We start from the raw sequence: 12,811 nt of genomic DNA on the forward strand, positions 1-12,811 counted from the left end.
CCCCTGCTTAGACACATATCCCTATTCCTCTCTTCTCCCCTCTCTCACGTTCTTGTCTACTCTCTCCTGTGGAATTACCACTGGTAGCATTCTTGATAAGAATGTATTGATGTGTTAGGCCCATTTGATGAGTATTTTTGCAATGACGACCTTCGTCATTGCCTTGTTTTCGTTCACATTCTGCCCCATAAATATTCTTCTTATCTTCGTCAGGAAATCGCATTCGTTTTGCACGTAGTGCTTGTTATTCCTAGTTAGCTAGTGCTTTCCGAATGTCCATTTCCTTTCAAATTTTGTAGGCATCATCTCTAGCATCTCATCCAGGTCACTACTTTCTTCGATTTTCGAAATCACTCATGCATAACCGTCCAGGCGCCATTTTGTCCGTTTCTGGTCCATTTTAAGGCCTATCTTTCTTCCTTCCTCTCGGCTCTCTCCACTTTCCTAGATCCTACAAACTTCTAACAAATTCTTCTAGATAGTCTAAGAGATGTTCTTTCATCTGCGACATATAACTTGACCTTTAAAATACCATCTTCGTACTCAAAATTCAAATCTGAAACCGACTCCGTCAAAAATCTCTCAAATTCTTGAAAAATTTACCCCTAAAAATCTAAAACTGCCATAACTTTCTCAAATAAGTTCCGTTTTGTATTCAAATCTCACAATGCCTTTATCTCATAATTGCACATAGCCATGCCAAATTTCACGCTCCAATGGCTATGCAAAACATAAATAGCGCCCTCTAAAATTCTGGGAATTGGCTTTCTTTCTGTGGCCGTATCTCCATTATGGCTTGGCAAACCCGTACCCTTTTTTAGATTTAGATATTTGAAGATATGCCCTTTCCAGCCATATACAAAATTATATACCCTAACACTGACCGACTTTGAGAAACATGCCCTCCAAATTCGCCATTTTCAAGAAAATTCCAAAATAACTTTAACTTGCTCTAAATTGGCGATCTTTATACCTACATCAATGAAACTTAGCAAACATATGTATCCATATACGTGACAACTGTCCGCCAAGTTTGGTAAAATTCGAATATGTCAGCGCAAAGTTATCGCCAAAAATGATGAATTTACTATGCATTACGTAATAGCGTGTTTAATTCGTGCAATACATTGCGCGCAGATAACAGTGGTGTCAAACTGACCGCAATGAAGTGCCCTTTCGAATGATACCAAGTATAGTATATGTTCAAGCAGAAAATTGTGAGTAAATCGTATTTGAACAAAGGTCACTATACGAATTCCGCCGAGTTTCCGCCCGAATCTTACACGTATCAGCTAAGACGTCATTTTTTCAGACTGCTTTTCGCCCCTTAAACGACCTTTTTTTCCCTTGAAAATTTGCAATGACATGCCGAGTTCCAATACGCAGGGCACCTCATGGATTTTCGAAATTTTCGAAATTTCGGATTTTCGAAATTCGTCAAGGGGGCCATTTAAGACGCCATTTTGTCCTGTAAATCTATTTTACATCACGTGTTAGGATTATCATAGAAAAAAGAAAGTGGTTTACAATAACCACCATAAAATTCTCTTACTAAAGATACCAAATACGGCCCTTAAAGAGACATTAAGAGAGAGAGAAAAAACATTTTAACTCTGGTCATAATACAGATCTTGTACGTTTTCCGCCCATGCATTACACGCATTGTCTATGGGGCATATCGGGTTCACACTATTGGTCCCCAGAATGATCTTGATTGAAATAACGAACATGCACCAAATCCAATTGGTTTTTGCACGCAGTGCTTGCGAGCCCTTTCTAGGTTCTTTCCCCTATCCCAATTTCTTTCAAACTTCGTAGGCATAGTCACTACCATCCTATCAAGGTCACTGTTGAGGCCTTTCTTTCGCCCTACTTATCTCCAATATCACAGAAGCTACAGACTTCGTACAAATTGCTCTGGATAGTCCGAGAGAATCTCTTTCGTTTGACACGTAGAAACATGGCGTCATTGCACGCACATCGTTGTGACATGATTGCATTTCTAGTTCCATCTTGCTGTTGTAAAGAGCAGACATGGGTTTTGAATGGTAGTGCAGCTCCTTTGTTTTAGGTGAAAAAAAAACTAATTCCTCACACCTTATAACTAAATGTTCTACTTGTGTATTTATAATTAGACTAGGCCAACAGTTAGGCCTACCTCTCTTAAACATTTATCAAAGAGAAGTGTAGAGTAATGATTAATGAGATAAAGTATTCATAATTCTCTTTCTAGTGAGATATCTTTTCATATATTCTAATTGGGAAATTTGTTTCTCTATCTATCTAGCACATAGTATATTCACTTCATTAAAGGTAATACAAAGTTTTGGGAAATTATGAAAATTGGGTGGATAGGGATTCTTTACAATTTTGATATATTTGGATGCCCCTGTGGATGTATTATATGCATGAGAAAATTTAGCCCCTAAAACACTTCTGCTTTCGAGAAAAATTGAATACAACAATTTACTGGTGTTCCCGGTAAATTTTGATAAATTTCAAATGGCGCCTACGGCCGTACACTGGTAGCTGCGACCATGAACATCTCAGAATATGTAGTTGTAATATAAAATTTCCAAACGGGAATAACTAATCGGTCGATATAAATCAAGAAACATTGTTTTGCAGCTTAATTAATATATTTGCCTTGAGAGGGAGCTATACAACATAAAGAGTTTTTTATTTACAATTTCATAACTTTAAACTCGATTTCAACTGTGGCAACGAACACTGAATGTTGTAGGATAGCATATGCTTCCAATATGTTAATTTGAACCAAATTCATGACCCCATACCAGAACTTTGTATTACCTTTAAAGTAACATTATAAATAATATATGTGATAAGGTTATATTCATGTAAATATTCCTGTATCTTGACTGACAAACCCTGTCTTTTAGGCAACATGAGAGCACAAGAATGCATTTGGTCTGAATACTGAAAACTAGTTTGCTAGTGGATATAAAGAAGGGATTGTTCTAGAGATCCTATAGTATATGTACATGTATCATTACTTGGTACCCTGGGTTGGTGAATACACTGACAAGAAGGGGGGATGCTATATAGTTATTGTATGAATACCGCTTTATTAGTTTGGATCTTTGTAATATTATGAGTGACTACAATGATGGATAATTACCAAAAGGGATAATAATATTTCTTCAAAGGCAGAGTATTATACAGTGTAATTACTCACATATTTGATTTCATTATACAGTGTAATTATATAATTTGGAAATCATTTATTCATTCATATTGTTGTGTGAAGTTGTGAACCCTGCATACAGGTAACATGCATTATACAGGGTTTGTATTGAATCTAATAAAGATCTACTTGTTTTAAGTTACATTTTATGTTACATCTTTTCTTTCTGTTCTTTGATATATTAGTGATTCAATTGATTGATATCCCAGAAGTAATGAGCTTTTAAATTGCCCTAAGAGTATCACTGTATTCTTCACCAGCTAGCAAACTGAATTGTCCCTGCATGGCCAGCCTGCAGATGTTACCAGGATATTGAAAGGTTGATAAGTTAGATAAATATATATATATGCTTGCCAATAGTTCGACAGGATCATCAAGTTCACCTCTATATGTAGACACATATTTGTTCTCAATGCCAACCTGCTGTTAAGCACGCATTTAAGCTTGCAGCCATTTTTTCCACAAGATTGTCGACGAACTCGCTGACGAGCTTGTCGACAAACTCGTTGACAAACTCGCCGACAAACTCGCAGACGAGCTTGAATATTTGAAGCACGCCAAAGAGCTCGCCAACAAGCACGCCAACGAGCTCGCCAACGAGCTTATCGGCCAGTGACAAGCTCGCATATTTGGAGCACGCCAACGAGCTCGTAGCTAATTTGCATATTTGGAACGAAACGAGCTCGCTGGCGAGTTCGTCTGCGTGCTCGTCGATGAACTCATTGGCGAGCACGCTGACGAGCTCGCGTGTAAGCGTACTGAAATTTGTACAGGGGAAGATAAGAATAAGCTCACTGGAATTCAATTGCCTTACCACAGCCGAGCTGACGCTAATAAATCAATGCAAGTCCTCGTTATATATATTCTCATTGATTTATTTAAGTGACTTGGTGACATTGTTGAAGGTTGATTAAAAAAAAAAATTTGTATAAAATGTTACTTACTATATTCCTTCTACTATAGTAACCCTCTGACATGCAAAAAATCCTAAACAAATTCTCAAACCACAAAGATATCTATGGTTTTCTTTGAAGGTGTCCATGTGAGGCACCCTCTAACAGTGATTAACAGTAAATTTTCCCAACCGTTTTTCCATGAGAAAAATACATAAAACAGGCTATAAACATCTTTCAACACTTAACTGTCTGGAATGGAATGTAGAGCCATTTTATTGCTTTGTGACGATTTACATTCACCTAAAATGTAATTAAATTGTCTTTGTCTTGATGCTGAACAGGCTTTGACCAAGAAGTAGCAGAATAGAAGTAGAATAATATAGTTGGGAAAATTAAGGAGTTGATCAGATCAGTTTTTCCCAATTTGTACCATGAATAATGATCCGTTTTCACTCAAATTTTCAGATTATCTTTAATTGTACATCTAGCATTGAAGTCACTACCTTAGTACCACTATCTCTCATCTGAACAATGTTACAAAGTCCCTTTAATGCTGCGCAGCCGCTGATAACGCACTTTAGAGCGTATGTTTATCGATTGCTGTATTATTTACTTGTTTAATGCACGAGCTTGGTTGCTGGTACTTTTGCTTCCATCGTCTTCTTTGCTCCTGTTCTAACATGATGTAAGGTGGAGGTGGTAAATGACTGCCAATTTGTCTTTACAGTGATAGAGTCTATTTAAAGATACAATAGAATTCTGGTAAATATAAAAATAAATTTTCACAAAATCCAACGAAACTTACACTGAATGTTCAAGATATAATATTGGTAAAAAATATATAGTGGCCGAGTAATGAGCAAAGAAAAAATAAGGAAATCCGGTCAAGTAGGCCTGACATCATGTGCAAATGGGATTTGTGGTTTTTATTGAAGATGATTCCCAGTAAGTTTGTGTGTGTTTTTTTGTTTGTTTACTGGTTCAAACAATCAATCTAATGTAGGATAAACAATCCAGAATAAATCAAAGCAATTTTCTCTCAAAATATGATTTCCATACCAGAGCTCAAGATTAGCTTTAATGTACAACTATAACGCTCATTAACATACTTACTGATGAAAACAGGATTAATACTGGGTATTTAGATGAACAGACAACATTAAGGAGAGAGGAGGGATGAGAAACAGAAATAGAAAGAATGAGAGAGGGAAGGAGAAAAAGTAAGAGAAAGAGAGAGAGAGAGATGGATGGAGGAGGAGTGATGCATAATGCAATGGAAGTATAGATTTTACAGTAGTGCCCAAAGGTTATTTCAATTTAAGGACTTAAAAGGATATGGACAGTGGATAAGCATGAGCCTATCCATTGATTGGGCACCAGTCTTACTCGGAAAATGATATGTGAATTTACAAGGGTACTGATTAAGGGGAGGGTTCAAGAGATGGTCCCAGGATCTTCTTTTCTCATCCATTATCCCCTTCTTTCTCTTTCTTTAATATATTTTTGTTCACAACTCGATTGAGGTCCCTGTGCCCCCTGTAGTTACAGCACTGGATATGGAAAATATATTTATATATATATATAAGTGCGAGAATTCTCAACTCTGACATGACAACGGATGTTCCAGAAAATGTAGGCGTGAAGAAAATAGTCAAGGAACGTGAGATGTAGCTGTACTTTACAAGCTTGTAATAAAAATTGTTAAGTACAGCTACGTCTCACGTTCCAAGACCATTTACTTCACGCCTATATGGGTCATTCAATCGGGTTGGGTCTTTTCAGCATTTTCACGGTTTGAATGTTTAGAAGCTATTTTCTCAAATTTAAATGTATTTTTAGAAAAATAAAAGTATGTTTTATTTAAGAGTAATGTAGTACAGAATAAATAAACATGAAAACAAAGATTTGTTCATCACATTTTTTGGGGGGTGAGAGTTTTACTACCGATGTCTCAGCGATTTTAAGGGTGAAAGTTGTGACATGAAAACATGTCATTTTCATGAACTTATTTCTGGAAAAAAATTCTTCATAATGCAATGTTTCCTACTTAAAACATGTCACCTTTAATACCCCTACTATGTCTGAGAAGCTCAAGTGAAATGTGCAAAAAATCAGCAAGTTATTCCTTATTGAAAAAACACAATACCCAAGTTACCAACAATGTCCTAGGCACTTTTTTTTTTGTAACAGCGGGAATTCTAACATTTTACACAAATTTAGCAGGATATTTTCTCAGAAATTTTCATCTTATTAGGAAGGTACAACCCCTCATGAACATATGTAGAAAGAATGACGATTAATTAGGTCGGCAAATATACGAAAATAATTAATTTACCACAAAAATCTGCCGCGATGTCCTTCGAAATTTGGTAACGTCGGTATGAAATTACGGTGTCAAACACCGTGTTTGAGATCAAACCAGCCCACTAGCTTCAGTTTTGGGTGTTAAAATGACCTGCTAGTTATTCACGAATGCGCAGACATGTTTTTTTATGGTGTGCGACAACCTACCCCTACGATGCAACCACAAACGTGACAATGTCCATTTGACGGTGGTTAGCCATTTTTGCCCGTCAACTCCTAAATTGGTATGTAATATGTTTATTTAGTTATGTTTATGTCCCAAATTATTATCATGGACAATGAAATTCCATTTTTTTAAAAATGTAATTTGGCTTAAATTTGTGTTATTTATGACTTAAAACAGTTTTAAAACCATCAAAAGTGAGTGAATATTTTACTGTTGTCCCACATACTGATAACGAAACATGCAAAATCAATGCCGGACTTTTTCCCTTAAAAAGCTAGTTTCTTAAACAGAAATTGAATTTTGTTATAAGAATCCTGTAAATAATGATATTAATGATGTTCCTATGCCTCAGAATTTTTTTTACAAGTGATAAATTAATTAATATTATTTATATAATGCCATTAATTGTCATTGAACAATGATGGCTAAGCCTAACGAAAAACACAAGTTATTGAACTTTGTTTCCTTCAAGTTAGGAAGTTTAATCTGAGACCCGAAATATCCAACTTTTGGGCCAAAAGGGGGTTGGGGTTGAGATAGAGAAGAATGGGCTAAATGGGGAGGGCATTCCCCCCCCCCCCCCGATTCAATTAAAATGGGATACATAATGTAATGAGCCCTTTAAAAAAAAAAATTAAATAGTTATTGATGTTTTCCATCTGGCTCCCCCTTCCCCCTCATCCAAAGGTTGAAGTGAGGGATAAGGGGCTTCAACACCTTCCCTCCCCCTCCAAATAATGATAAATAACATATATAATTTTTTAACAAAAATAATAATTTAACACAAATATTGAACTTAAAAAAATAATTCATCAAAATGAACAACCAATAATAATACCTATTTCTATTTGGGCATGCAACAAGCGAAAAGTGAGGATGATGCCTCCCTATCCATCTTGCAATCCTCTGTGTAATTGTTTGATCCTTAATTCTTAAAATTTGATTTTACAACAGATCTAGATAGAAGTACTTATAATCAGCAAACACAACACACGTTAGAAATGAAAAGTCACAGAAACAATTTACAGTTTTTTTATACTTTTTAAAATCTCATTTAATATTCTTTACTCATGAGGTTTTATTTATTTCTTTTCATGCATATTTATTAGATTGCTGCATCCATTTCATTCATGGCTCCTCTACCTCCCTTGAGGATTCAGCTCCGGCAGAGAGAGATCAAGAGAGCAGGCAAAATGACAAGTCATCAAAAACTTTCTGGAAAACAAAGATCTTTCCAATGTAATCACTATTTTGAAGAAGATAAAAATTTGATCATTAATATCTATCAAAATACCTCTTGTGTGAATATTTTTTATTTTTTTATATAATGATCAATGGATGAAATATATTTCAGATGACATTTGATGTAGTCCGTCATGTTTCAATGAGTATAAGAGGATAGTTACTCTAATATCATACGGATGTTACTACATGATGTCCATGTAACATGGGAAACAGTAGGTGTTGAGGTGAATATAGACCATAAATCTTGCAGGTTTTCAATTGTGTTATCATCTCATTAAATATGTTTCATGCATCAAATAATTGGCACATTTCTTGGAATGTAAATTTTCTTTGCAAGAGAAAAGATTACCCTTTTGATGAAAAACATGATCTGAAAATTGCTAGTTTCTCATTTATTTCATGTTTATAAATTCATATGATGTTGGTGAGTTTGAGTATTCTTAACTATTGCTCCCATCATCTTGATGTTTTCCACACAAAAAAGAGGGGAGTACAGACTGTGACAAAGTTTCAGATCAGAAAATAAATGAGCAAGTAAAAAATGATGTCCATGTAACGTTAGTATTTTGTTGTGTGTTTTTTCATTTAAATGAAAGTGTGCAAAGGAATACACACAATTGCAATGGAATCTATTGTAGGATATGTTAGAAACAGGATATAACATTACAAAAATGATTTACCAACTCTGAATTTTGCACCTTCATGTCACAATTTATGACCCAACCCGATGGAATGACCCATATAGAACAAACAATTCGATTTGGAAAATCCTCCGTCAAAGCAATATACAAAGAATAATTAAAACAATTGAAGTAATATTCCTTAAAATACGTACATGTACACTGTTGGTCATAAAGATAGAATAATTATTTTTTTTACCCCAGTTTATGGAATGATTTTGACAATGATTTATTCCCAATAGATCTAGATAAAAGTAAACATTCTCAGATCTTATTTAGTGCTGTAGTCAAACGTTTAACCGTCCGGTATCCGACCGCCCATGGCAGATTCCGTTTTCAATTGGACGGTTTCGTTTTCCCGTTTTTTTTTTTTTTATAATTTTTTTTTTTTAATCGTTTAACCGAAAACAGTCCGGTTTTGACTGGCAGTTAAACGGAATTGGAGATATCCGTGATGTTACAGCACTAATCTTATTAAATAATACTATGCGAGTGTTTGTTTTACGTGACTGCTAAAGCATGTGTGTGCTACTGTGCTTATCAACTAGGGGACCTACAGCCTTAAGTCACAACTGACAGTAATGAGGATTAATGCTTCACAAAAGGGCACTAATATAGCATATTGACACTGTTTTGATCCTGGGGCCTCAACAGTTATGAGGCCATTGCTTTGCCACTGAATCATGACTGTACACAGCGGGGGCTAGCATAGGGTGCAGCCCCCACAAATTTAAAAAAAACAAAGAAAATGCAATAAATCATCAATAATTCATTGCATTTTCCCCCGGTCCCCAATAGGAAATTTTTTTTTTCTTCCTATGAATGCACTATTAAATATTTGTCATGAAGTTATTTCAAGATGAACTAGATGGAATTTTGACTGCGCGCAGTCGAAAATGATGCCTCCGCCATAGAGCAATTTAAACAAGTTTGGAGTTTAAATCTCCAGTGGTTCTTGAGATATCATGATAACAATCTCAATGTATGGAATTTCATAAGTTGACCTCTGTGACCCTTGACCTTTGACCTACGTGCTCCAAAATCTAATCAGATTGTCTTCCTATGGTGATACACACTATCATTAAGTTTGAAGTTTAAATCTCCAGTGGTTCTTGAAATATTATGATATGGTGATACATACTATCATTAAGTTTGAAGTGAAAATTCTCCAGTGGTTCTTGAGATATCGCGATAATATCTCAATGTATGGAATTTCATAAGTTGACCTCTGTGACCCTTGACTTTTGACCTACGTGCTCCAAAATCTAATCAGATTGTCTTCCTAAGGTGATACACACTATCATTAAGTTTGAAGTTTAAATCTCCAGTGGTTCTTGAGATATTATGATAACAATCTCAATGTATGGAATTTCATAAGTTGACCTCTGTGACCCTTGACCTTTGACCTACGTGCTCCAAAATCTATTCAGATCGTCTTCCTATGGTGATACATACTATCCTTAAGTTTGAAGTTTTTACATCTCCAGTGGTTCTTGAGATATCATGATAACAATCTCAATGTATGGAATTTCATAAATTGACCTCTATGACCCTTGACCTTTGACCTACGTGCTCCAAAATGTAATCAGATCGTCTTCCTATGGTGATACATACTATCCTTAAGTTTGAAGTTTAAATCTCAAATGGTTCTTGAGATATCGCGCTAACAAACTCAATACAAGGAATTTCATAAGTTGACCTCTGTGACCTGTGACCTTTGACCTACGTATTCCAAAATCTAATCAGATCGTCTTCCTATGGTGATAAATACTATTCCCGAGTCTTAAGTTTAAATCTTAAATGGTTCTTGAGATATTGTGATAACGGTCAAACGGGACGGACGTACGGACAACCCGAAAACATGATGCCTCCGGCACCACCTTCGGTGGCGGAGGCATAAAAATAGAACAAATACCTTCCTTTGATGACTTTGTGTTTAAGATTATTATGAAATCTTCCCCATTGAATAGAAATAGAAAATTTCACTTGTAAAATCTATTCTTACCTCATCAAACTTTTTTGTGATAAGCTTGAATGCCAAGTTTATTGCTTCTGGAGAGCCTGTTATTGTGACTATTCTTTCAGGACAAGACCCATCTGAAATGTTTATCCTAGCTCCACTCTGCAGAGGGGGAAAGAAAAGAAAGGAAAACATTTTTCTACAAAACAGAAAAGTGATTGATCGGATAACAGTACATCAATAAACCACTATCATAATGCATTAAAATTGATATCATAGGTTCATTTACACATCCTAAACACCATTAAAAAAAGAATATGTCCTTTTTTGAACTACCGGTACCATTTTCACTATTGTAAAAACCCATAATAACTGTTTAGGTTTGCCCGTACTGGTGAGTAATGTGCATGCGCGTCTCATCGGTCACCTGCATGTGTCAGCACGGAAGCGAGGAGAGTCACATGACCAAAAATGGGTGAAACTTTGGCAGGCGTTTTCAAAAAACCACTCCAGGTGAATTTATCAGGTGGGCTGTATAACGTACAGACCACCTTATAATTTCGTTAGAATTGCCTTTATTTATTTATCAGGTGGGCTGTATCTAATACAGACCACCTTATATTTTTGTTAAAATCGCCTTTATTTATTATTTATTTATTTATTTTTCTTATTTCGACCCACTTTTTTGTGTGCAAGATAATTTGAAAATGGCTCAATCAAATATCTTAAAATTTGGTACACATATGTATAGGCATTAGAACAAAACATAGACATTTTTTCGACCTTGACCTTGACTGATGACGTCATCTAGGCGCCATTTTGTGAAATTTTCTGAAAATCAACTCATGATCATATCTTCATAACCAAAAGCCATTTCTCATTCATATTTATCATGATCAAGGTCAATACCAGTCCGGTCAATTTCAGGTGAAAAAACGAGCGCGTGCGCGTACGTCCGCGCGTCAATGCGCGCGCAAAATTTCAAAATGCTCAAAATCGTCTTAAATTTATTTTACATACGTTTTAGGCGATTCTAAGCCTTTTATAAAAAATCGCGCACACGCGCATGCGTGCGCGTTTTCGCGCGTAAAACTATTGCACAACATAGAATCGCCATTTTTTTTCTTTCATGATATTCCACATATTTTTACAAAAAAATTGATACCATGTTTATCTCTTTATGACTATTAATGACGGAATGATCGACCGTTAAACATAAATTTCTGTGCGCGTGAGCTCTTGTAATACATATATGGGCAAAAATATGCCTATGCAAAATCCATTGTAGCTCTTTAGGATGCAAGGTGACCCCAATTTTTTTTAAATATTTAAATAGAGTATGAATTGGAGATATGATTTAATGTCTCATTTGACCCTCAATTAACTCGGGACGTCATCATAATGGCCTCCGAACTCAAAATTTTAGTTTGCATATTATGACATCAGCATATTTATGGGAAATTGATTGTATCTCTGAAAAATATTGATCGATTTTCTTCCAAATTTCGATATATTCTAGCTGAGACAATGTTCTACAAATGTAACTACCACAATTTTTCATTTTGACACAGGCATCATGGCATATTTTTGCGATTAAAGGAGGCATGTCAATTTTTCACTTTTTGCGTGTATTCTCTATGGGACATGGTTTTTTCTCAAAACTGGATTCTACATTCCCGTCTTTCGCGAGCAATATCTCCGTCGTTTTTAGCTTCGTTTACGCTGAACTTTGAGTATGATGTAGCTGAGACAATTAGCTTTCTCAAATGTACCCTTCATTTTGTCTAAAATTTTAGTTGGACCAGCCCACCTATACTTGTTCCAAACAAGTATTACAAATCTAGTTATTCTTTATTTTTCTTAGTTCTAACCACTTTTTTGTGGACAAGATAACTTGAAAATGGCTGAATCAAATGCCTTGAAATTTGGCACACATATGTATAGGCATATTTACAAAGCACAGAAATTTTTTCAATCTTGACCTTGACTGATGATGTCATCTAGGCGCCATTTTGTAAAATTTTACGAAAATCAACTCATGATCATATCTTCATAACCAAAAGCTATTTCTCATTCATATTTATCATGATCAAGGTCAATATCCGTCCGGTCTATGGCAGGTCAAATAACACGCGCGTGCGCGTACGTCCGCGCGTCAATGCGCGCGTAAAATTTTGAAATGCTCAAAATCGTCTCAAAATCATTTTGCATACGTTTTAGGCCATTCTAAGCATTTTATAAACAAGGGAAACGCTCTCGGCGGTCTCGCCTGCATAACGCAATTCAATATGATAA

At 35.6% G+C, this 12,811-nt stretch overlaps 1 protein-coding gene across 5 annotated transcripts in view; it reads right to left on the reverse strand.

The window, feature by feature from the left end:
* LOC588140 (poly(rC)-binding protein 3) overlaps positions 1–12,811 on the reverse strand; it is a 144,373-nt gene that overhangs the window by 58,720 nt on the left and 72,842 nt on the right. For all 5 annotated transcript variants that reach the window (XM_030973098.1, XM_030973095.1, XM_030973094.1 and 2 more), the window contains one exon: positions 10,562–10,678. In XM_030973098.1, the coding sequence (XP_030828958.1) occupies positions 10,562–10,678 (117 nt within the window). The remainder of the gene's footprint in view (positions 1–10,561; positions 10,679–12,811) is intronic.

Source organism: Strongylocentrotus purpuratus, unplaced genomic scaffold (assembly GCF_000002235.5).
Source record: "Strongylocentrotus purpuratus isolate Spur 01 unplaced genomic scaffold, Spur_5.0 spur5_scaffold_6, whole genome shotgun sequence".
NCBI classification, from domain to species: domain Eukaryota; kingdom Metazoa; phylum Echinodermata; class Echinoidea; order Camarodonta; family Strongylocentrotidae; genus Strongylocentrotus; species Strongylocentrotus purpuratus.